The following is a 24,472-nucleotide window of genomic DNA, read 5'->3' on the forward strand; positions in this document are numbered from 1 at the left end:
TCGACTCTCACTTTTGAAAGACAATAACTTTATATACGGTGCACTTTCAGATATAAATCTTTGCAGGATGTTTTCATTCCCTTAGAGCTATATTCCACACCATATGAACAGTCATTTTCAAAAATCCATGATAGGGGCTCTTTAATGACATCACACTTATTATTTGTCCTATTTATAAATTTACTACAAAAAACACTAATAAATAATAATAAATGCTAAATGCACCTCTTCTGTGAGTTTACTCGGAAATTGTTATTACTTTTTACTTGGTTAGACCACATGACATTTTTTTTTAATTGAAACTTTTCTTGAAAATGGTATAAATATTTTTCAGAATCATATGAAACCAACATGAATACCGAGAGTATATTTCTAACAAATTTGCATATGTTTTACATTTAAAGATTTTTGAAAGGTGTATTTTTAGTGATGCAGAGATTCGACATAAATATAAAATATAAATAAAACTACAAGCAATAGCACAAATAAACAACAGAACAGAGATGCAAATGAAATAAACTGTGTTTTTCAGGTAGATGTAACAGTAGTTAGATGTAGATTATGTACAGAAATCAGTTACTTGTTTTCTGTGTGGGGTATTTAAAAAAAAATTTCCGCTGTTATGAGAAAAAAAAAAAAATCCACCTGTCCGTAGACCCCTTGAGGGTTAAATGTCAGATTCAGTTAATGATTTTGGCCCTCCATTTTGTGTAGCAATTTTACTAAATCACTATTTTTTTTCTGTCATTGGCCATCTTTACGTGCCCTAATGATTAGCCCTCACCTCTAGTTTGACTGACACCTCTGTGGCCTGAGCCTGCAACCCCCGTTCTCATATGACCCCTGATCAGGCTCCACTGTGACCAGCTTGATGAGGTGGAGGGAAGGTGAAAGAGATCCAGTCACACTCCAAAGCTCCACTCTGGAACTGGAGACCAGCAGTGTCCTTCATACTCGGTGGCTTTTTGGGTTGAACCTTCCCACCTATGACTCATTCATCCATTCCTCTAATACAGGTCGTGGGATTGGGTTTGAGTCTGACTAGCTGCTGCTCGCTCAGCATAAAATAACAACCTCCAGACATTGCCATGTTTCACCCGCGCTCTTGGTCCCAGTGGTCGAGCTTCGATTACACTGCCCTTCCAGACTGCTTGCTAGTACACTACTGCAGCTGCAGCCAGAACCACCCTTTCCTTCACTGCACAATGTTACTGATGTTCAAGGAGATTGACCACCTTTAAGTGTTTGTTACACTTAAAGGGATAGTTTACTTTGAAATAAATTTTTGATAGTTTTAGCTTACCTCAAGGGCATCCAAGATGTAGGGGTCTTTGCTTCCGCAGTAGTTTCAATTTTGATATTTTTAGGTCAAACCGTTGGTGTCTATCAGTCATATAATGGAGGTCTATGGTCACCACCTCAAAGAGCATGCACACAGAAGTCCAAATTAAACATGATTCAATGACTCATAAATGTAAGTACACATTGATTGCTCAAGACACGAAACGAGCGATTTGTGTGAGAAAACGAACAGTTTTTATATCGTTTTTACCTCAGATTACTTGAACGTGGCTGTGGTTACAAGAGGTAAAAACGATATAAATAATGTTCGTTTCGTGTCTTAGGCCATCAATGTGTGCTTACATTTTCGAGTCATTAAATCATATTTAATGTGTATGCTCTTTGAGGTGGTGACCGTAGACCTCCATTATATGACTGACAGACATGAACGGTTTGACCTAAAAATATCAAAATTGAAAATACTGCTGAAACAAACACACCTACATCTTTGGATGCACTTGAGGTAAGCTAAAACATACCAAAAATTAATTTCAAAGTGAACTATCCCTTTAATAGTGATACAATTTTTCAGGTTTTATATATAAACATTACTTACACAAGCAAGAAAACAACAACCAAACAATTTTATTTTGAATTTTTACCAGGACTGTCAATAGATAAAAAAAAATCAATAATAATAATCATAATTATTTATATTTGCATGTAGTATGTGTAAAATAAGCAGTGTAATGAATTATTGTGGGAAAAAAGTCACAACGTTAGTGGTCAACCCGTACCACAATATGTAATCTCAACATACATAAAATGTTATCAGATTATAACAAAAAGCATTATGTGCTGGTGTTGTCGAGCCATCAGGGAACTTGGAGTTTGCACTTTTAGGAGGGCGTAAAGTTACAGAGTGCTAAGCTGGTATTATTAGACACCAGTGCTCAGCCAAGCACACAGATTCCATGTCTGATCTGCCCTTCCTGCTCGAACCGCACAAGGGCGAAGCCCAAAGCATGCAAATATAGTCCATCTGATCAAATGAAGGCACGGCCATGCTGTTAAGCAATCATCTTTTTGGCTGCGTCTGATAAGTGGAGTCTGTATTCTCCAGATGGTGTGTGTGTGTGAGTATGGATGCAACTCAGAGAGCCACAGGATGAGGTCAGTCTGGCCACACTGATCAGTCTTTTCTACGCTGCCAAGATCAGAATCCGCTCCCGAGAGAAGGAGCCCAGGATGCACAGTATGGGCTTGGAGCTCAGTCTGGAAAATAGTGCGCAAATGCTCACGTTCCAACAGTTCAGCAAAAAAGAGAGCATATATGGTGGCAAAATTAAGCAGTGGTGAAAACCTGGGCGATATTTGGAAATGAATCAGAGCTGCACATTTCTGGATAAATTGAGAATCCCGATTTTTGTTTGTTTTGATTGTTTGTTTCAAACAGAGAGCACGATTCTGAACAGACAACTAAACAAAATAACATGCAATTTACTAGAGGTTCTGATAAAATGTTAATTGCTGCAGTCTAGAATTTATTTGAATGAATTATAAAGAAAGAATGAATGATTCAATGACTCGCTTCACTTGTTTCATTACTGGATGAATCAGCGTTTTTTTTTAACGAATCTCTTGAATGAATAATTCAATAACATACACTTTTTTACAGTCACTTGTCACCACCTACTGGTGTAACAATCTAAATCATACAATTTTTATATTAAAGGGATACTCCACCATTTTTTTCATATTAAACTATGTTATTCCCTTAACTAAGACGAGTTGAAGCATACCTCTGTCGTCTATCGCTCTAGCGCGAGACACTTTGATAGCACTAAATAAGATATGATGCGACAGACGTTGCCTAGCAACACGCCCCCTTTCCTCGGATTTCTCTTCTTGGACGTCGGACAACCGTGAGGACACCGAGCAAGAATTGCGTTTCGGAATTCAAGATGGCTGCGCCCTGTGTAACATGTATGAATTGTTTTCATTGTTTTTGAACCGCTTTGGTATTTTAAATGACGATTATAATCACGAGGGAATCGGTTGTTGTGAGTGCAATTACTAACGTTGCTTGCATTGCTAACAGAAGATTAACATGAAAAACATTAAATAAAGTGAACATTTTCAAGTTTTAATGGCTGCGTTTTGATAAGGTGAAGTCATAGTATATTTTTTTAATGTAAGTGCCTGGTACTTGGCAAGTGCTACCATTGCAACAGCTTTCAGGGTGGCGTCCATTTTTTTCTCCGACTAGGACACGCAAAACATAATAGAACGCTTGAAGTGTGGACGTGAGGTCATATCCGAGGTCCGAGTCGGTTTGTTGGCTATAATAGACGCGCCATTACCACTTGTACATACAGTACTATTGACTTATACTTTTACATACAAGTAGAAATACTGTGTTGTTAGCAAATCTGTGTGAAAGTAGACCTTGTGTTTGTGGTTTTGTAGCTCAGAACTGTTTGTCTCTGTCGCTGTATGTGATCTGCAGGTCTAACTGGCTGAAGCCGTGCTGCGGGAGGAGGGCAGCGCTCTGGCAGGTGTGTTTGCTGAGTGCTGGCTTCAACTGTTTCCTGGTGGCCTGTGTCATCTTGGTGGTGCTCTTACTGACTCTGGAACTGCTCATCGATACTAAGCTTCTACAATGTGAGTATTAGAAGGGGTTCATGATCTCTTTAGAAGCCATTCTAGCCTCAGAATGACAATTTACCATCTAGTTAGCACACATGCTCTAAGTTTCTGAACTGAAAATGGCCTTGTCAGTCCAATAAAAGCTTTTATTGACACCAGCCCCAGCAAACTACTTCCCAGTTCCCCAGTTTTTCAAAGTGGGGAACTATGACGTCAAAGAGGACAAAACACCACCCCCGCAGAAGAAGATCAACGCCCACTTTAACACGGCCGGTTTAGCCCCGCCCACCGATTCGCGCATTAGCTAATTAACATAGATGCTTACCTCGTGATGACAAACCGGATCGAGCTACCGAGCAATACAGAATATTGTGATGTGCCATGTGGAAGAAGACAGTCGCTGCATACGCTTCATCTGGATCCCAATAGGAAATTAGCATGGTTAAACTTTATTTTTAATGACGTTCCAGCTGATGAGGGTAAAACATTGTCCGTCTGTTCGCTTCATTTCACTGAGGATTGTTTTGTAAACAAGACTGGATTTGCAGACCGAAGAGTAAAGAACGGTGTGTGTCGTCTATATTGGATCTGACAGGAATGATGCAACACACGGACTCTGGGTCGAATGTATGGACGAATCATTCTGGTTGCCATTTTACAACATTTGACGACATTTCATTGCGAGACGCCCATACAAACCGAGCGTTTTTGAGCTAGGCTCAAAACTAGGGTAGAAAATAGCCTATTACTTATTCATTTTGATGTTTTTGAATGTAAAAAAACAAGCGAACGTCATAAGTTGACCTCAGACAACAATATATTCGAATTTAAAAAGCCAGTTCATGACCCCTTTAAAAGAATCCTGTGTTTGGGATTCACACCACTTTTGATTCGCTTGGAAGAAATAGTTCATAATAATTAGTTTGGGAATCGAATACATACAGTAGTTTATAAGAGTCATTCATACAGAATCAGCCTATACTGGTCGATATGCATGTCATTTGTCTGGGATTTGGATAACTCTGGTCACACTGTATGTTTTGATTTACTAAAAAGAACTCACATGAGTCATTCGTTGAGGAATTGGACTACACTGGTCACGCTGTATGTTTTTAATTCACTGAAAGAAACGCCTTAAAAGAATCAGTTGTTTGGGATTCAGAGTGATTCACTAAGAGTCGTTTGTTTAGATTAGATTTAGATCTTTAAATATTCAGTAGGTCCTGAATAAGAACTGGTTTTCATTTCCCAACCTAATAAACCACATGCATTTCATATTCTCATAATACAATCTTGACAATTGAAAAGTATGCAGATAGTATACACCATCTCTCATAACCATACATCTGCAATTGTTGAACTAATCTCCGCCGAGATTATTCTCAATAAACATGCTGCTATTTGCCTGGACATTTTCATCTCTCGTAAGAGCCTATTGTAAATCCCAATGGAGATCCCCATTCATGCTATGGCGAAAAATCACGGCTCAGCGTGCAGATGAGTGCGCACTAAAGAGAGAAATGTGAGAGATGACAGAAGCATAAGTCAGCCTATATCTCTATGTCTTCTCTGGCCTTTACAAACTCCCGAAAGACAGATTGAGGGGGAGATGGATTGGAACGGAGAGAGAGAAGAGTGAAGGAGTGCAGGACAGCGACCGGCCGGCGAGATTAATGGAAGGAGGGATTGAGGGAGATGAATGGGCTGATGGACAGATCAGTGAACAGAGCAAACTAAGACATATGGGCGGGGAGGGAGGGAGGCCGGGTGATAACTGAATGCAGTAGATCTCTTGTACCGTAATGGAGCGGATAAATAGACAGATGCAGGACGCGGATTGGGTGCAATATCAAATCTCAAATGCCAAATGCTTTCAGTTCAGGCGGCTGCCGTAATGAGATTGAGCAGTGACTGTCTTCGGCTTGCGGCTCGTACAGGGAATTTGGCTTCCCACTCGAAAAGTCCCTGTAAGGAGGAGTAGTTTCATATGAGGATAATTCTGAAGAATAAATGGCCCATTTTTTGCCCCCCAGGTTTTCGTGTGTTATGTAAACGTACAGTACATCAATATGTAAATATTTTATGCAATTTTATATATAATTATTAACTGATTGATTTGTTTTGTTCAACTGGTTTAGGTTGATATGGTATTTAGTAAGTAATAAGTTATGCAATTCTTTTTAAATAGGGTGATTTACTGCATTGATCTAATTACACTGGTAAAGATGTAAGTAGTAGCTAGTAATTCATTTTTTAGCGTAACTTTTCAAGTGACTATTAATGATGATTCAGAAACAGACAATGTGAACCAGTTTAATGATTTGTATGAGCTGATTAGCAAATCATTTGGAAATCTGATCGCAAATGACATCTGGCCTAGTTTTGGCCCACATCTCCCACATTCTTCTGGCCCACATACCGCATGACTCAACCTGAGTGTCCTCATCTGGGCCAGCTATGGCACACATGGCTCAGTTCTGGCAGCGGTCATATCTGTATCTGGCCCACACACATAAAGCTGGGTTTAGTGTGAGTTGTGGGCCAGATGCGACCCAGATGAGCTTTGCCGCTGCCAGAACTGAGCCATATGTGCCATAGTTGGCCCAGATGACGCTACTTGTATGCTATCTGTTTTTTTTTGTTTTGTTTTTTTTTTGAAAAACAAATAACTTTCCTCATCAACATTGAAAATGAAACCAAAATTCACCCTTTTCACTTTCTTAAGGTAAAAATAGAGGAAAAGGTTTTATTGTAAATAATGTATCTTTGCCTATTATTAGAATTATCAGAAATTCATATTTTATAATATTTAAATTAAAATGACTAAGTTACAGTATTTGTAATGTATTTGATCAAAATGTAATGTAGCGTGCCATCATCCAACAACTTTGATTCATTCATTTGAACATTCACTCTTAGAAGAAATGGTTCTATTTAGAACCAGAAATGGTTCCATCCCCCGCTTCATATATGGAACTCCAAAATGGTTCTATATAGAGCCATTTTTTTGGTAAAAGGTTCTATTGGCCATGTATGGAACACCAGGGTTCTATATAGAACCCAGAGGAACCCTTTTTAAAGAGTGTATAGAACCTTTTAGGGGTTCCAAATACAGCACTGATAGAACCTTTAAAGGTTCTGTATAGAACCTTTAAAGGTTCTGTATAGAACCTTTTCTTCTAAGAGTGTTGATTCATTGAAACATTACATCCAAATGAACCAGTCCACTAAAATGAACTGAACACTAAATACACTAACATTTAAAAGTTTGGGGTCTGTAAGACTTTTTAATACTTTTGAAAGAAGTCTTGTTCTCGCCAGGCCTGCATTTCTTGGATTAAAAATACAGTAAAAGCAGCAGTATTCTAAAATATTATTACAACTTAAAATAACTGTTTTCTTTCAGATTCAGATTCAGATTCATTTTATTGTCACTGACAAAATACAAAGTACAAAGCCAACGAAACATAGTTAGCATCTGACCAGAAGTGCAAACAGTAGTAATATAATTTAAAAGAAACATAAAAAGTTATAATTACAATATATAAATATAAATAAATAGTGCAGTTGCAGGGCTCAGTGCAATGTCTCAGAAATTAGAGGTAGTGTTTAACATCTTGACCGCAGATGGGCAGAAACTGTTCCTAAATCTGCTCGTACGACAGCGAAAGCTCCTATATCGTCTCCCAGATGGGAGAAGAGTAAATAGTCCATTGATAGGTGAATATATTTTATAATGTAATTTATTCCTGTGCTGCAAAACTGAATTTTCCGCATCATTGCTCCAGTCTTCAGTGTCACGTGATCCTTCAGAAATCATTCTAATATGATGATTTGCTGCTCAAAAAACATGTTGAAAACAGTCGAGCTGCTTCATACTTTTGTGGAAACCGTAAAACAATTTGATGAATAAAAAGTTCAAAATAAAAAGCATATCTTTTGCAATCACTTTTGAATGGTAGTGTACTTGTTTATTTTGAGCTCATTGCATTTGACTGTGTTTTATCCAGAATCATTATGTGAATTGTGAGCGCAGAATCTCTTTGATTTGTGTCCACAGTTAACAATGCATTCCAGTTCGCCTGTATCATCCACTGGATCAGCCTGGTCATCCTGTCGGTCTTCTTCACTGAGGTGAGTGTAAATGTTTGTTTGCGAAAAGTCACTCAAGATCTCAGTCATTTCTCATTAGAAAAAATCTCTCCTTCAATTCTTTCAAGACTAAGTCGTCTCTATAATATACACATTTATTATTATTTTATTTATAACATACAAAAAAAATACATTTTGGATTTAAGAGTCTATGATTAGATCACTATTGCAGTGATTCATATGTTTCTAACATGTTACATGTTTGGAAACAGCTCTTTTAATCCTATTGATGGAGTGTGTAGCTTTTCATTTCTTAAACAACCCTGTAGGAAGACACATCATGGTCATGTTTCAGGATGATGATGTTACGATTCATCATGCTAAAATTGAGAACGAATGGTTGGGAGAGAGCATGAAGAATAATTTTCACACGTGAATTGACAACTCTTAAATTCAGTGAAAGTCTTTGGGATGTGCTGGACTCAATACAAGATTGATGCACCTCTTGATGGAAATAAATGTTAATAAATGATGTTTTTCCATAAATATTTGGTGTATATGAAGTTTTGTAGAAACGTCTGAGACTTAAATGAAAGATAACGGTGTAACATTTATTTATTTATTTATTTATTTATTTTAAAGGGACAATGCATATTGATAAGCATCTTAGCTTTCAGCAATGTAAATATGCCAGAATTAGCCCCAGAGCTACTTTCCATCTGCATCTCAGGTCAGGTCATCACAAAGAACACATAACAAAGCTCACATTTAATCTCTGCGATAAAAGATTCTCACGGCTATGAGTGTTTAGAGGTCTCAGGCGACTAAAACAACCGAGATGCTGACTCTGAGACAATCATGATTTACAGAGAGCCACCAGGCTTACTAGAAAGCCTTTTTCACAATTATCGATAAAGTATGTTGTTTTAAATGAATGAGACCACAACGAGATCTATTGGATGGAAGTATTTGATGTAAGGCTTCGTCTGAATGTTTATGCTGTAGGGCCATCTTAATTGAACCCAAGAAAAAGCCGTTTCACATAGTGCTGTTACTGTACTTTAAAAGTGTGTGTGTGTGTGTGTGTCCCGACACGTGCTGACTTCTATTGATTCCCATTTCTTCAGATCCAGTTGCATTTGTCTCTGACTCTTTTAAAGCAGACTTGCAATTATTTCCTTCAACTTGTGTTTTACTTGTCGATAGAGGCCAAGAGACAGGAAGGCCTGAAACTTTCATCTTTTAGCCAGAGAGAGAGAGAGTAAAGTAGGAGATAGAAAAAAATCTAAAAAGACTACCGTGTGCCACCTGAGTCAGCAGTCACTAAAACACAGCGTCTCCTTCGAGTGTTTCGATGAGATCTCGCCAGCTTGCGGGTTTATGAATACATATTGCAGGTCACTGATATATTATGAGCTGCGTTCAGAGACTAGATGAAAGGGGGAAAAAAATGATTCGGGTTGGGAATGGGTTTTGCGGAGGCGCCGGGGTTATTTCGCCACCAAATGGAGGTGAATTCTGTTGCCGCCACATCTCGATATCACTTAAATTTCGAATTACACTACGTACACATTTCCCCTGCAAGCTCATTATTTACGTGCGCTGCTCGTGGGTCGCTTGAAAAGGAATGTTTGCCTGTTTTTTGGGGGGAGGTTTTTTCAAGGCTTCTCTCTCGGTTTTCACAAAACTTGGTTTGTTGTTCATTAATGGATGATTTCCCAGAATGCAATGTGTTTGACCATCAGAAATGTAACTGGTTTTCTTTCATTCTGTGTCTCTCTTGCTCTCCCAGACTGTCTTTAGGATTGTGGTGCTCGGGATATGGGATTATATAGAGAACAAAGTTGAGGTAAGCTCCCCGGGGTCCCATTAGTACAGGGGGGACACAGAGGGAAGAGGGCGAGCCCTTGAAACTTAATGAAGAATGAGTCTCTCTGGCACAGTGACACTCTCTCAATGTCACATTGTTGCCAGAGCAGGAGAGGATCCATTGATCCAACTGCACTGGGATTGGCTATTCAGTTCCATTCATTTACATATTACATTTGTTGTCAAATGTGCCTGATTTGAAATTTTTAAAAAGCATTTACTTGATGAAAACACATGATAAAGAATTTAATATAAATTCAAACAAAAGGTAAATAATATATTTATAGTAAATATAAAGTATAAATATGTCTATATATACATGAAAGAAATCAATATTTCTATATATACAGAACAAATTTATTTTATATTTACATGTGCGTGTAAATATATCTGTGTGTGTGTGTATTAAATATATTAATGTTTTTATTAGGGCTGTGCAAAAATTAATTGCGATTAATCGCATCCAAAATAAAAGTCTGTGTTTACATAATATATTTGTGTGTGCTGTATGTATAAATACACACACATGCATGTATATATTTAAGAAAATGTGTTATTCATATATAAAATATTTATATTTATATAATATAGATTATGTATTTATAAATATATACAGAATTTAAGCGCAAATAATTCTTAAATATATACATGCATGCATAGGTATTTATATATACAAAATAATTATATACAGCACACACAAAATATTATGTAAACACAGACTTTTATTTTGGATGTGATTAATCGCAATTAACTTTTGCACAGCCCTAGTTTTTATTAAATATGTACTCCTGCACATAGATACCAAAAAGCCATGTGTTTTGTATAATAGAAAAAATATCTAAAATACATAAAGAATAATTAATGTATATATGATGTTTTTCAGAAATAATTTATTTGAAAGCATTTATAAAATATTTTGAAGTTTATTGGATACATAGTATAAATTCCATTCCAAATATATTATTATTTGTATATATTATAAGTAGTTATTTATTTAAGTAGATATGCTGTTACGAAGATGAGTTGATTGTATTACCTGCTGTGTAACAGCCCATAATATTAAAAAGACTTTTACATGTTACAAGCTAAACGACACTGGCATTTGTTTGTTTGTTTTGTCAGGTATTTGACGGTGCTGTGATTGTCCTCTCTCTGGCCCCAATGGTGGCCTCCACGGTGGCTAACGGTCCCAGCAGCCCCTGGGACGCCATCAGCCTCATCATCACCCTCCGCATCTGGAGAGTCAAGAGGATCATTGACGGTCAGTTGCTTTTTGACGACACTACATTCACAGGGTTTCCTTATGAAGTCTTAAAAACAAGAACTCTTCAAGAATGTGATCATGTAAATGTATTAGCCAATTCAACTGATTAATTTTACTAGCTGTTGTCCTGTCCGGCTCAATGAGTGTGAGTTATGATAGACGTCACGCACGCTCTGCTGCTGCCAGTGGTGGTCTTATTAAAATTCAGATTGATTCAGGGTCTTTTGTTGATGCTGAAAGGAGCATGATGTCCATAATGTCTCGGCACAGGTTCTGTTTATGCAAGTGTTTTCATGATCGATGGCTGGGGCAGGTCACCCTCATTCTCACTAAACATCATTGAGCTGTCGAGTGCAGCGCCGTCACGAACAACAAGCATCTCTACCAGAGAGAGACACAGTCACATACTGTATGAAAGACATGATAAATAATAGTAAGATTACTGAAATTGAAAGAAAATTCAAAGCTATATAGAATTATTTAAGAGGTAATAAAAATCATAACAAAAAAAAAAGCTTAAACTAAAAGTGAATTGAAAAACTTAAAATAAAAAAGTGAAGGCTAATTTAAAATATTAATAAAACTGTATTAGAATACAATAGCGCCATTGCACTGATGCAATATCAGGCATTCACCAAAAACAATTTTAGAAACTAACAAAAATGTAATGTATAAATAATCATGAATGTGGCATCAGTTCATAATAGAGCTCATTTACATACAGAAATCATCAAAGGATGATAGTAAAAACATCTTTACTTGCAAAGAATGTTTAGTCTAATTGTTATATATATAAGGTACATTTTAAAGGGATAGTTCACTCAAAAATGTGAACAAATCCCTTTAAATTGTTTTGACTGTTCTTACTATGAGTTTGTGGCATGTCAATGCAGTCCATATGAGGGCAAACTTGCTTAGATTTTTTTTGCCTTGTGTACCTTTTTATTCCAATTTACATCTAAATCGCTTTGTGCCCATGAATCTTGTGTATTATGCATGTCTGTTTCTCCATATCTTTTCCATTTTCTTCCAGAATGGTTATGTGCAAGATATGAGAATTACACATTGTTTCATGTGTGTGCGTTCATGCACCTCAAGAGAGAGAGAGAGAGAGTGCACAGTAGGCAAAAAACAGCAGACCGCTGTATACTGCCGTTATACTTAACTTCAGTGTTGCATTGGTGTTGTATTAACACTGTGTAATGCAATCTGAACTCTGAAAAATGAAGAAGGAATTAAAGCTTGATATTTGACAGAGACACGCTGACCAATTAACATTCGTGAGCTCAAGCGATTCGGATTCAGTTTTACGCCACCCTGTGGTTGTTTCTTGATATGTTCACAGCTGGACATAAAACACCATGTGCTGAACTTTTGAAAAGACTCCAGTACACAATTTGATTTATTAAGGGTTTGTTCCTGTTTTTATTTTATTCTTTATATTAGTATATTTTATCTATATTTTTTTTTCTTTTTTTTTAAAGGGATACTCCACTTTTTTTGGAAATAGGATCATTTTACAACTCCCCCACAGTCCGTTGTGGAATCCAATCAGCCGATTTTCTGATATTTAGAAAAATATCACTAGCCAGACCGTTTCTGGTCCCATTGACTTTCATAGTATATATTTTTTCCTACTCTGGAAGTCAATGAGACCAGAAACTGTCTGGTTACTGATATTCTTCTAAATATAATAAAATCGGGGTATATAATGTGTAATATAATAAAACAGGTGTAATTTCGGTTTTTATTCACCAGATAAACATTAGTTTAAACATTAGGAGCTAAATTTTGTCCATTGTAAATTGATTGGATGGTTGTGGTTTGCTATTGGTGGATATCATGTGAGTGACAGTGTCAGTAAACACATCATTATTACAACACAAGTTATTTTGATTAAAGATTATGAGGACACTTGAATTTTATTATAAAAATAACAATTGTGCACAGATAAATCATTAATAATACATACTGTAATATTCAATTTTAAAAAAAAACAACAAGATTTGTTCATTTTGATTTCATGGTGATTTTGGAATAATATAATAATGGAATAATATATAATAATCCTGAAATGTAGGAAGAATATTGAGGGACTGAGTAACACATTGCCATGCAGCAAAGCATGCTGGGAGTTCTCTCGGCAGATGGTACCAGTGTGAGGAGAGTCTAATTGATATGGGAAGCGAGTAGATGGTAAGAGGGGTCATGTGGATATGGCTTTATTAAGAGCCAGCAGCACCTGATGAAAAGCCTTTGGCCCTCTCAGCACAATCCCAGCCAAGCCTGAGAGAATCAACGTCAGACGCTATTGTCAATTCATGAAATATCGGTCAAATATGTTCTCTCCGCTTAGCTGTGGGTGGAGCTGATGTTAGCATTTGGCTGCATTGAATGATTTCAGAAACCAATAAGCCTGTTAATATTTGATTAGCTGTTTCAGAACCGAGATGAGCTATTTAAATATATTCAGACACATTTATATTAGTGTATAGTATTATTTATAATTTTACTATATTATTAATAATAATATTTAATGTTCTTTTTTTGAATAAATAAAAATGTTAAATATATTAAAATAGAAAACAGTTCATTTAAATAGTAATAATAAATTTCACAATATGACTGTTTTTACTGTATATTTGACCAAACAAATGCAGCCTTAGAGAGCATGAGACTTTCTAAAAGCTCTTATCAACCCCAAACTTTTGAACGATAGTGTATGAATGTTCAGTACACAAGCCGTGTTAATATCATGGTTCATTTTTGGTTAGTGTTTGCTCCGAAAGGATTTGAGCAAATCAGAAGTCCTACCAAAGACAAGTACATACAGTAAGTTTGCTCTTTCTCTTTTGTAGCGTACGTGCTCCAGGTGAAGGTGGAGATGGAGATGGAGATCCAGCAGTACGAGAAGACCAAAGCTATGAGAGAGGAACAGCTGGAGAGACTCACACAGATCTGTCAGGAACAGGCCGTGAGTGATGATCAACTAATGCTTCCTGTTCACCCTGCACTCAAAATAACACAAAAAGCACTTCTATTAGGCCAGTGACACGATTTTTAAATGTCCCTACCATTGTTAAACCAGACTATTACGGATGCGCAGGTACTCATACACTAAACTCCACTCCACTAGTTCTTTAGGTCTTTCTTATCTTTTAGGTCCTGTTTACACCTGCGTTTTGGTTGATCGGATCACAAGTGGACGACACTAAATACAAAAATAGTTTCATGGTTTGCAGTTACTTGGAAATAGTAATTAGTTACTGATTACAGATTACTTCTCAAAGAAAGTAATCCAGTTACTTTACTGATTACGTATTTTCAAAAGTAATTAGTTACTTTACCATGTTACTTAGTTACAAACACATGATGCATGACCTGAATACGCTAACGCAATAGGCATTTCAGCCTAATTCTATTCTTTCTGCATATTCCATCATCTAAAATGTAATCAAATGAAATATTCTCTTTTTTTAAACTTGTTTTATTACTAGTTTCAATAATAAATAAGACAAAAATCAACTTTATGCACATTGCATCAAACAAAAAAATGTGATTAAATGCAACAGTCTCAGACTGGAAGAAAATTGTTGAACATTTAAACCTATTTTCTGCACATTCCACCATATTTTAATGAAATAAAGAAAGTCCGTCTTCTGTTAACTTACATTTCTACATATTCCAGCATATAAAATAAACATATATATATATTTGTAAAATCCTTCATTTGAATGGATGTAAAAACACAGCAATAAAATCATTTTAAATGAAAGTCGCTCCTGACTGTATTACAAATTATTAACACTTACGTCTTTTAACAGTAAAGTGCAGAGAGGAGTAAAAATTTGTTGATCAAAACAGAAGCCACATTTTGGCTTCACGATTTTTGTTTTCTTTTTTTTTTAGTGTAGTTTGTTTATAACCTATGTTTAGCTTTTGAATTCTGCGGACTTTCGAAATTCATAAAAGTTGTTGTCATTCGTGAAGATTATCACGATGAACAAAAGGTGTATAAGCTTTTGTTAGTCACAGACCTTATTTTCTGCAATAGTCTAAAAGGAAAATCCTATTATCCAGTGTGATGCCAACTCCTGATTGGTATACAAAAATACCGCTCTATTTTCTCCCTTTGACCAGCAGATGGCAGCACTCTGACACGCAAGCTAATTTCACTTCAATTTCATCTGCTCAGTAACACAGCACATGTCATTGAAAATGTTTGCGTTTTGATGGATCAGATTGGATCAGATTTAGACATTTTATTGCAATTGAGCCTTTTTGGGCTCATTTTTTTTTTTTTATCTGTGTAGAATTACATGCCACTGATGTCGATACTCTGATCTAAGTGAATTGTGTCTGAAGAGCATATTTTTACCAAGCTCATGCTTTATTTCTGATCGGGTCTCGCCGGGTGATGCAAGCTCCCGTTTCAAGCTGCAATCCCAACCCAGTGTATTACATAAAGTGTTCACGTGACCCGTCCAGGCTGTCCTGGGTCCACCAGACAGATAACACAGACAGGGATCAATGCACACCACTGAATACACAATTTACCCTAGATGTGTTTCTGTTGTTTCTTCTGCTTGGGAATGAAGACTGTGCTAGTAATGTCTTGAAGAGTGTGTTGGGAAATGATCTAAGGTCTGTCGATATCAGTGCAGTCATTGATTATGTTGAGTGTGTGGATGTTGATTCAACAATAATAATAATAATAATAATACATTTTAAGTATAGGTGCCCAAAGTATAGTCACAAAGAATACAGTAAAAAGCATGGAAGATTAATCAATTCAATCAATCATTTACAGTAAAAGCTATTCTAAACAAATTAGTTTAATTTAATTACCACTCTTCTCTCTTATCAGCAATGATAATTGGAAAACCTATAATTACCCATAGCTATAATTATAATTTATAGTTTAAGAGCTTCAATCTCTGAACTTGTGACACCCAATTTAGAGGTTTTTCCAAAGGTGATTCCTGATATTTAGAGAGCAAGGTGGCAGATATTAGAATACAGTTAAATTAATGTGGAGTTCATAACGGTAAACATTAAAACAACATAAAATAAACACAGATAAATCATTGTAATCTGAATTACCAATTTTGATTTCATGGTGACTTCAATCTGCCTGGCCGATGTATTAGTAAGTCTCTGTTCCTCTGGTTGTCAGTTTGAGATCAGGCAGTTGAGGGCTCATCTGGCGCAGCAGGATCTGGATCTGGCCGCTGAGCGAGAGGCTGCCATGCAGATCCATCACGTATGGGGGAAACAGAGCAGCAGCTTCCAGGAGATCGACGGTCTGGGCCCCGCTGGATCTGACAAACACACCAGAGAACCCAGACCTGCTCCAGGTACCAGCCCTGTCCTATCCCTGTTTTCCTGCTCCTACAACCCAAATCTAGTGACCTTTATACATGTGCCACTTTAAGGACAGTACTGTATCAATTGCATAACTTTGTATGATTCTTCTGTAGATAGATATATAGACATACATACAGATAGATAGATAGATAGATAGATAGATAGATAGATAGATAGATAGATAGATAGATAGATAGATAGATAGATAGATAGATAGATAGATAGATAGATAGACGGATGGATGGATGGATGGATGGATAGATAGATAGATTGGTGGATAGATTGGTAGATTGGTGGATAGATAGATAGATAGATAGATAGATAGATAGATAGATAGATAGATAGATAGATAGATAGATAGATAGATAGATAGATAGATAGATAGATAGATAGATAGATAGATAGGTATATAGATAGGTATATAGATAGGTATATAGATAGATAGATAGATAGGTATATAGATAGGTATATAGATGGATGGATAGATAGATAGATAGATAGATAGATAGATAGATAGATAGATAGATAGATAGATAGATAGATAGATAGATAGATAGATAGATAGATAGATAGATAGGTATATAGATGGATAGATAGATAGATAGATAGATAGATAGATAGATAGATAGATAGATAGATAGATAGATAGATAGATAGATAGATAGATAGATAGATAGATAGATAGATAGATAGATAGGTATATAGATGGATAGATACAGATAGATAGATAGATAGATAGATAGATAGATAGATAGATACAGATAGATAGATAGATAGATAGATAGATAGATAGATAGATAGATAGATAGATAGATAGATAGATAGATAGATAGATAGATAGATAGATAGATAGATAGATAGATAGATAGATCTAGACTAGACCAGCTGTCCATTTCATACAAATAGTGCAAAATGTAGTTACTGTGGAAGTAATACAAATTTTTAACTGATCATTTTTCTCTATTCACTCGCCTTCATTTTGCGTGTAACAGAAATGGAATGAGAATACTCAATTTAACGGCTCAAGTTTAGTGATTCTCCTGAGTTAAATCATCCCAGCCTCTAAACACAGACTTCAACATCCATTCAGCATTTACTGGGACAGTACAAGCAGGACAGATCATATGATATCCCATTATAACAGACCGCTATACTGTTCCCCACATTATGTCAGGTCACATTGGGATCTGTTTGGCAGGAGTACAGCTGTTATACACACACAAACACACACACACACACACACAGGCTGCTCTGTGCATTGGGCCTTGTTCCTCCTGAAAGAGTGTTCAACTATGGCACAAACATCTGTTCCTTTAACCTGAAAAACCCCTCAATGGTCTTCATGCAAGCCACACTTCATCCCCCAGAGGACTGTGGGAAATGTGGGCACCAGGAGCCCGCCCGTGGCTCTTTCCTCTAAACGGCACATGGACAGAAACGCTGTCAAAGCAGGGGCCGACCCCTGGAGACAGAAGAGCGGGGGAGAGAGTGACGGTTGCCTGAGGGCTTCTTTCTTAGCGCCCATATTTTACATTTGGTGCCTCAAAGACAGGAATTAGACGCGTTTAAGCACCGAAGACAAAGACGCAAAAAATACAGGAGCTGTTGAGTGATCTCATTTCTTAAAGAGCTGCTTTTTGAAGTTGTGGCCGGCTACCTTTCAGAGTTCAGCGAGAGCGAGGTCTTTTATCTCCGCTGTGGTTCAGATGAGAATTTACTGCGCCGAGCGGCCGCAAAGAGATACTGCGTGACATGACCATGTTGAATCATCGCTCGCCAAAGTCTGCTTAGTTTCAGGAACCGGATTCCTCACATACTGGATGGAGACACCAAAAATAAATAAAACGACTTCATAAAAAGATTAAGATTTGAGAGGAAGCCTCAAATCTTAAAATAGAAATGTAACATTTTGTGACAACAAGATAAAACTGCCAATAAGGTTAGAAAAATAAACACGACTGAAAATATGAAGTCTTCACATTTTTCTTCCTGCTTAAATGCATCTTGTTTTAAGGATGTTTTACTGGAAAACAAGACAAAAATTCAGATGTTTTTTTTTTTTTTTTTTTTTTTTTGCAGTGCAGGACATTAAGTCAGACCTCACATACATATTCTAGTCTGGTGTGAATCAAAATGGTATTTTGGCAAAAGCATTGATTACAATTGTACATTTTTGTTTTCTTTTTCATATTAACTCTTTCTTCTCCTTTCTCCCTGGAAGAAGTCAAAAAAAAAGTGTGTGTGTGGTCGTCTTCGTCCTCATGTGTTATTTATTCTGCTGGGATCGTCTTCCTGGTGTTTTAGTCGGCTCCCCATCTCCTCACGAGCCTCCGTTTGATTAATATTTTAAACAGGAAAAATGAATTTAAAAAGGTGCTGCGAGTTGTCTCGTCTCCAGAGATGTGCGGATGGCACTTAGTGCAGTCGAAGACTCGCTCTGCCAGGCGGATCATAAGAGCTTCTGCCCAGCCGATGACCTCCGCTGCTTCTACAGCCACAACCACATCAGACAGACTCTTTATGGGTCAGGAGGCCAAACAGCAGACAGGGATGGCCAGAATCAGAACGTTAATGCATTGCTTGCACAGTAGCACACTAGTTTAAGCAACATTATAAAGCTGTAAAATGAGAAAAATGATCAGAAAAACTTCAGTATTCTGTTTTGTTTTAAACGTTATGGGAAAGAGTTTATTATGTTGTGATGGACCTACATTTGTTCTGTTTCAGAGAGTGTTCATGATGACATGAATAACTACATCAGTCAGTATTACAGTGAGCCAAGTAGCGGTAAGTCTCAAAAGTTATTCATTTCTTTTTTATTATATTTGAATTTATATTATTCTGTTTGATTACACAATGTTCTATTATATATATATATTATTTGTAGGTTTGATCTATGCATATCATTTTTGCATGTCAACTGCATATGCATTTACTGGCATGCCGATTTCACCAAGTGCAACATGTTGTGCAACGATGTTCCAATCAACCAGTCCGATTTTTACAGTTCACGTCAAGTTTAGGCTTACAACCGGGGTTAGTTGCTTCTTCTATATAAGTGTTATTCACCTCTGATTTTAGGGATAAGTTATGGGTTGAGTTAGGTTTAGAGGTAGGGATATAAGGGGCTTTTGCACCAGATGAACCTTTTCATAGTTCCTAGAACTAATGGCGGAGGTACCTGTTTTTTTGGGGGGGTTTTTTGTTGTTGTGTTTGCAGCGCAAGGGAACTGGGAATGATTTTAATTCTAGGAACTCCTTTAAAGTAACTGCCCTGGTGCCTATAAGTTCCTATAACTACCTGGTGCAAAAGCCCCTGGTTAGGATTACATTTGGCCCAGGATCAACAAAATATGTTGACTCAGGAACGTGTCTAACTCTATAAAATCAGGACGTGCATTCACCTTTTCCTGCATGAATTGGATGCATGCATCCAAATAAGTGGTCAACTGATTTTTTCAATGGCCAGTGACAACATTTGGATGGCAGTGTTGCTCATGAGCCATAAAATGTTGAAATATACAGTATATATAATTATATAAACATAAGTATGCAAGAAATATCATTTAAAAAACGTGAGATAACTGAAACTAGAGATTTGTTCAAATTTGACTTGAAATTCAATTAACCAGCTCAATTAATATTGAAATCCCAAATGGTCTGGCTGATATATCCGTTGACCACTGTCAATGATGCTTAAATATTTAGGACGGCACTCATTCCCTAAGTTGTGCAATCTGTTGTACACACAGACATCGGAGTGCCCGACCCTGGTGCTCGTGTCATAACCACAGCAGCCATCGATGTGCACCTTCCCACCAACCCCAACCAGCTGCCGCCTTCCCTTGTCAGTGCAGACGGTCCAGGAAGTGGTCAAGAGCGCACGGTCAGCTCTGTAAGTGAAGCATCCAGCACGACCATGTCCCGGTCGAGCTGCAGCTTCACGGCCCGGCAGCACAGCATCAGCAGCCACACGCTGGGCTCCACAACTGACTGCAGCTCTACCGTACGGGAGGCCTCCACCTCCGACTACAGTGGCCAGCGCTGCTGCCCTCCTCCATACTGCAGCCCTTTGACCCTCGGGACGCAACCGGGCGTCCATGACCCCAGAGCGGTGGTCAAAGAGCTTCTCTCTTCCTTGTCCGAGGACTCCTGCCTTGCGCAGAAAGGCAGGGTGGACCCGGTGAACCTTAAATTGCCCAGTCCGGCAGGGTCAGTGAAGGCCAGTCCGGAACTGGAGCACAGGGTGAACATATACAACAGGAGAAACCAGGAAAGTCTGGGTGTATTCCAGACCAAGCCACTAATTCACCTGCAGGGGACCGAGCCATCTCTGGAGGAGAAGTACAGGCTTATGGAGCCGGCAGATACTCCACTGAGCCATATACCAGACACATAGAGCATGAAGTGTGGGACAGTAACCACCAACACCAGCTGAAGCAGCCTCTCTCTTGGCCTCTCTCTCTCTATATCACTTACTCATTGGCTGTGTCCGAAAAACTGAAAATGGTGCCTTCACTGGCAGTACCTGAGGTAGGAAGGCATCAAGGCGTATCCGATTCCAATGTTTGTGGAACATCCGGTTTACTGAAAGAGTGTGACTAGGCTAGACTAGTAGTTGCCGAATCAATGTAAATGACTCAGGACCAACACTACTGCTGGAGAGTCACCTTCCTAGGTGCTCCAACACACCTTCCTGTAGGTTTCAAATAATCCCCCAAAAAAGATTGGTTTGGTGGGTTCTTTAGTGTTCGATAAGGGTTGGAGCTAAACCCTGCATGAAGGTAATTCTCCAGGAGCAAGATAGGACACCCCTGCTTCTTTTCACCAGATTCATGTCCCATCGTGTGGTGGAATGCACTGTACGACTTAAGATCTGAACAGGTTTTAAAACGCTAAGGGCCAGATTTTACTAGAAGCTTGCGTCAGCGCAAACCCTCTTTTGGCATTAAAAACACGCAGTGAAAAATTAGCGCTTGAACAGTTATTTTTGTGGCTGACCTTATTGCATATGGATTTGTAGGAGTTTTCCTTTCACATGCTACATTTATTGGAGGAGAGTATTTACATGAATCACACCAGGTTTACTAAGATTTCAATTTACTGGTATTTGCGCCTTTATTTACCATCTTAAACCAGATGCTAATTTGCGCTGCTTCTTGGTAGATTGTGTTGGTCATTATGGAAATTATCCAGCTGCATCGGTCTTCTTTAATTTGTGCGTCGTCAGTCGATCACGTGCAGAACTTTCCACTCCCATTGGTGCTTTTATGGGATTGCACTCTTACACTAATCTGGCCCTAAGCATCATTCACTTGGCTTTGTAAAAATTTTCAGGAAAATAAACTCCACATCATATACTGAGGATCAAACTGACTTTCTGCAACTTGCTTTGACTACTCCAGAATGGAAATTGGGGGGCAAGTTGATTAGTTTCATGGCAGTTTGGAAAATGCAATTGTTCAAATACAATTTAAGTCTGAGTTGTCCAATTAGTGTCCATGGTTCCTCAAATCTTGCCCTGTGTCAACTCTAATCAAATGCCACTTTTCCGTCAAGATGAAGGAACAGTTATAATTATATTTCCACTTGAGCTTGGTTTGGCACGGCACACTTACCAACTGTTCTTGCCCCGGGATTCTCAGCGTGGTTAGCCAACCGTGCTGGTAGATTGTGTGTAGTGACGTCGCCACTCAGGATTGGTCACTTTGTCTACCAGTTTCTCTGTGCCTTGCCAAGCACGCTAAAGTAAACACAGTTAATAATAGAAATATCTGATCATCCTCCATAACAGGGTCGCTATTTACATCTCATACCGTATGTAAACTTTTGTGTTACCAAGGCAATGACTGATGCATTTGTATTACATTCCATAGAGCCCCGGAATGGAAAAATGAAACCATATCCATACCGGCTGGGCCAGATCGGCACAGATTGGAATGGTTAAGCAAGAAGAAAAGTTTGGGCTCACGGTGGAGAAGTGGCTAAACGCACAAGCTAATCAAAGTCTTCGAAGTTACTAGAAAAAAACTGGTAGGTCAGTTTGATCAGGGTTTGAGCGCAACTCTTGGTCTTCCAGGGCTGGATTTGAGGAACCCTGAGGAATTAAGAGTGTATCTTCGTACAAACGTTGAGTGACTGGGTAGGGGTTGTTTTTTGTTTCGGACACAGTCAATTTGTCTTTCTCTCTGTGTTGAACAGCACTATCCTACAGGTTTCATGTTCTCAGAAAGGGGCACAGGAAGTGACATGAGTTTAATGCCCTCTGCTACCCACCTCATGCAATGTTCCTCCTTAAAGATGTACATTTCACTCTCTCTCCCTCTCCAACTCTGCAAGAGCACTCAAAGTGTGCCACTCCTGCCGAAATTGCACAACCTTCCAAGGAGTCAGGGGGGGTACTTCGGGAGCCATCATTGGAAGATTCTTCAGGAATTTCAGTGTGTCTGTTGGGTGAGTGGTGTATAAAACCAGCAAAGACACACTCTTTTAGACGGTAGACCAATGTCGGAGTGTGGCTGGAAGACTTGTGTTCTCATTCAGGGTGGCGTGGGAGGGAGTTTTTTTTTTTGTCGATTTGTTTATTTGTACGAAATGTAACTGACACACAATGTACAGTCCTCCCCCCCAATGCTGCAGGGTTACATTTGATCCATGTTCAAATGTGTCAAGCTGTGTGATTCAGCCAAATTTCTTACCTTTGCCTTTCTTACATTACTGATGCTGATGTTTGTATTCAAATTCTATGCGAGGAAAAAAAAAGTGCTCAAGTATTTTTAAAACCGAGAAAACGATAAGCGAACATTTCAGGTAAACAGTATTAGAAGATTTTTATGAGAAATTATGGTTAGAATGTTGTCATAACCCCAAACCTTTACCCCCACCCCAATAGCATGAGCCTTTAAAAAGATCTATCTGCTTTCTGACTGAGGACAAATTAATCCTGTGTTATCAACAAGGGATTTTATAAACTGATAATGGGAGAGATTGTCAAGCAATTAAAAGTTGGTCAATTCAAAAATCCAGCTTAATTTGGTTTGTCTAGTTTGTTGTAGGAGAAAGGATGTCCACAAAGGTGTTCTGTTTTGCCAAAATATTCAAAATACTAGTCATTTGTAAATGAGTAAAAGCAGAAGTCTGTTTATTGGATAGTTTTATTGAACATCCAAGCCCAAATAGATACCTTGTTAAAATAAAGCAAATTACTTTCACCAATAGATTAAAAGACCATCACAACTGCTGGATAATTGAGGTCAGTATACAGCAGGGGTGTCCAGGATTAGCTGGTTTAGGTGTTTGATTAGAGTTGAAGGTGGAGCAGAATTTGACAACTCTGTATGAGTCTACAGCAACCATTATGTAAAACAGAAAACTTTCGAGCCCACGTGTCACTCAATTCTTTTATTAAAAGAAGTGGTTTGCTGTCTACATTAGCTGAAGTACACAGGTGTTCTGGAGTAAAATCCCACTCAAGCTTCTAAAGGCAGGTTCCCAGTAAAGTTCTCCAGGTGAGTACCATCTTTCTGAGTTGTCTCACTTTTTCAGGGCTTCAGTCAACTCTGGTTCAACCTAGAAAATAATACAGAGAGAGTAAATCAACCATGACTGATGTATTGATATAGTTTGATATTTATAATGGCATAAATGCTACGTGGGATCTCAATATCTCAGCTCTGGAAGGGTCTAGAGCCTCCATTTTTGCACTCAGGTCTAAGTCCCATGGCCCTCTATCAGAATCCAGAGTTTTGAGAAGATTGGAGAAACTTTATTTTTTGCCTGAAAAAAAAAACGAAAAGGGTACCATTGTCGTATTTTTTTGGGGGGTGGGTTGAATTTTTGAGTTTCGATATCTCAGCTCTGGAAGGGTCTAGAGCCTCTATTTTTGCACTCAGGTTTAAGTCTCATGGCCCTCTATCAGAATCCAGAGTTTTGAGAAGATTGGAGAAACTT

The 24,472-nt window shown here is 38.0% G+C and overlaps 1 protein-coding gene across 3 annotated transcripts in view; it reads left to right on the forward strand.

Moving 5' to 3' along the window:
- Positions 1-23,894, forward strand: part of tmem266 (transmembrane protein 266) — a 60,076-nt gene extending 36,182 nt beyond the window's left edge. For all 3 annotated transcript variants that reach the window (XM_089127954.1, XM_089127955.1, XM_089127953.1), the window contains 8 exons: positions 3,791-3,945; positions 7,991-8,064; positions 9,815-9,871; positions 11,014-11,152; positions 14,014-14,129; positions 16,332-16,512; positions 19,250-19,309; positions 20,275-23,894. In XM_089127954.1, coding sequence (XP_088984080.1) covers positions 3,791-3,945; positions 7,991-8,064; positions 9,815-9,871; positions 11,014-11,152; positions 14,014-14,129; positions 16,332-16,512; positions 19,250-19,309; positions 20,275-20,921 — 1,429 coding nt within the window. In that variant the 3' untranslated portion in view covers positions 20,922-23,894. The remainder of the gene's footprint in view (positions 1-3,790; positions 3,946-7,990; positions 8,065-9,814; positions 9,872-11,013; positions 11,153-14,013; positions 14,130-16,331; positions 16,513-19,249; positions 19,310-20,274) is intronic.
- Positions 23,895-24,472: the final 578 nt, after the last annotated feature.

This window comes from Pimephales promelas, chromosome 25, assembly GCF_988280905.1.
Source record: "Pimephales promelas chromosome 25, fPimPro1.hap1.1, whole genome shotgun sequence".
Lineage (NCBI taxonomy): Eukaryota > Metazoa > Chordata > Actinopteri > Cypriniformes > Leuciscidae > Pimephales > Pimephales promelas.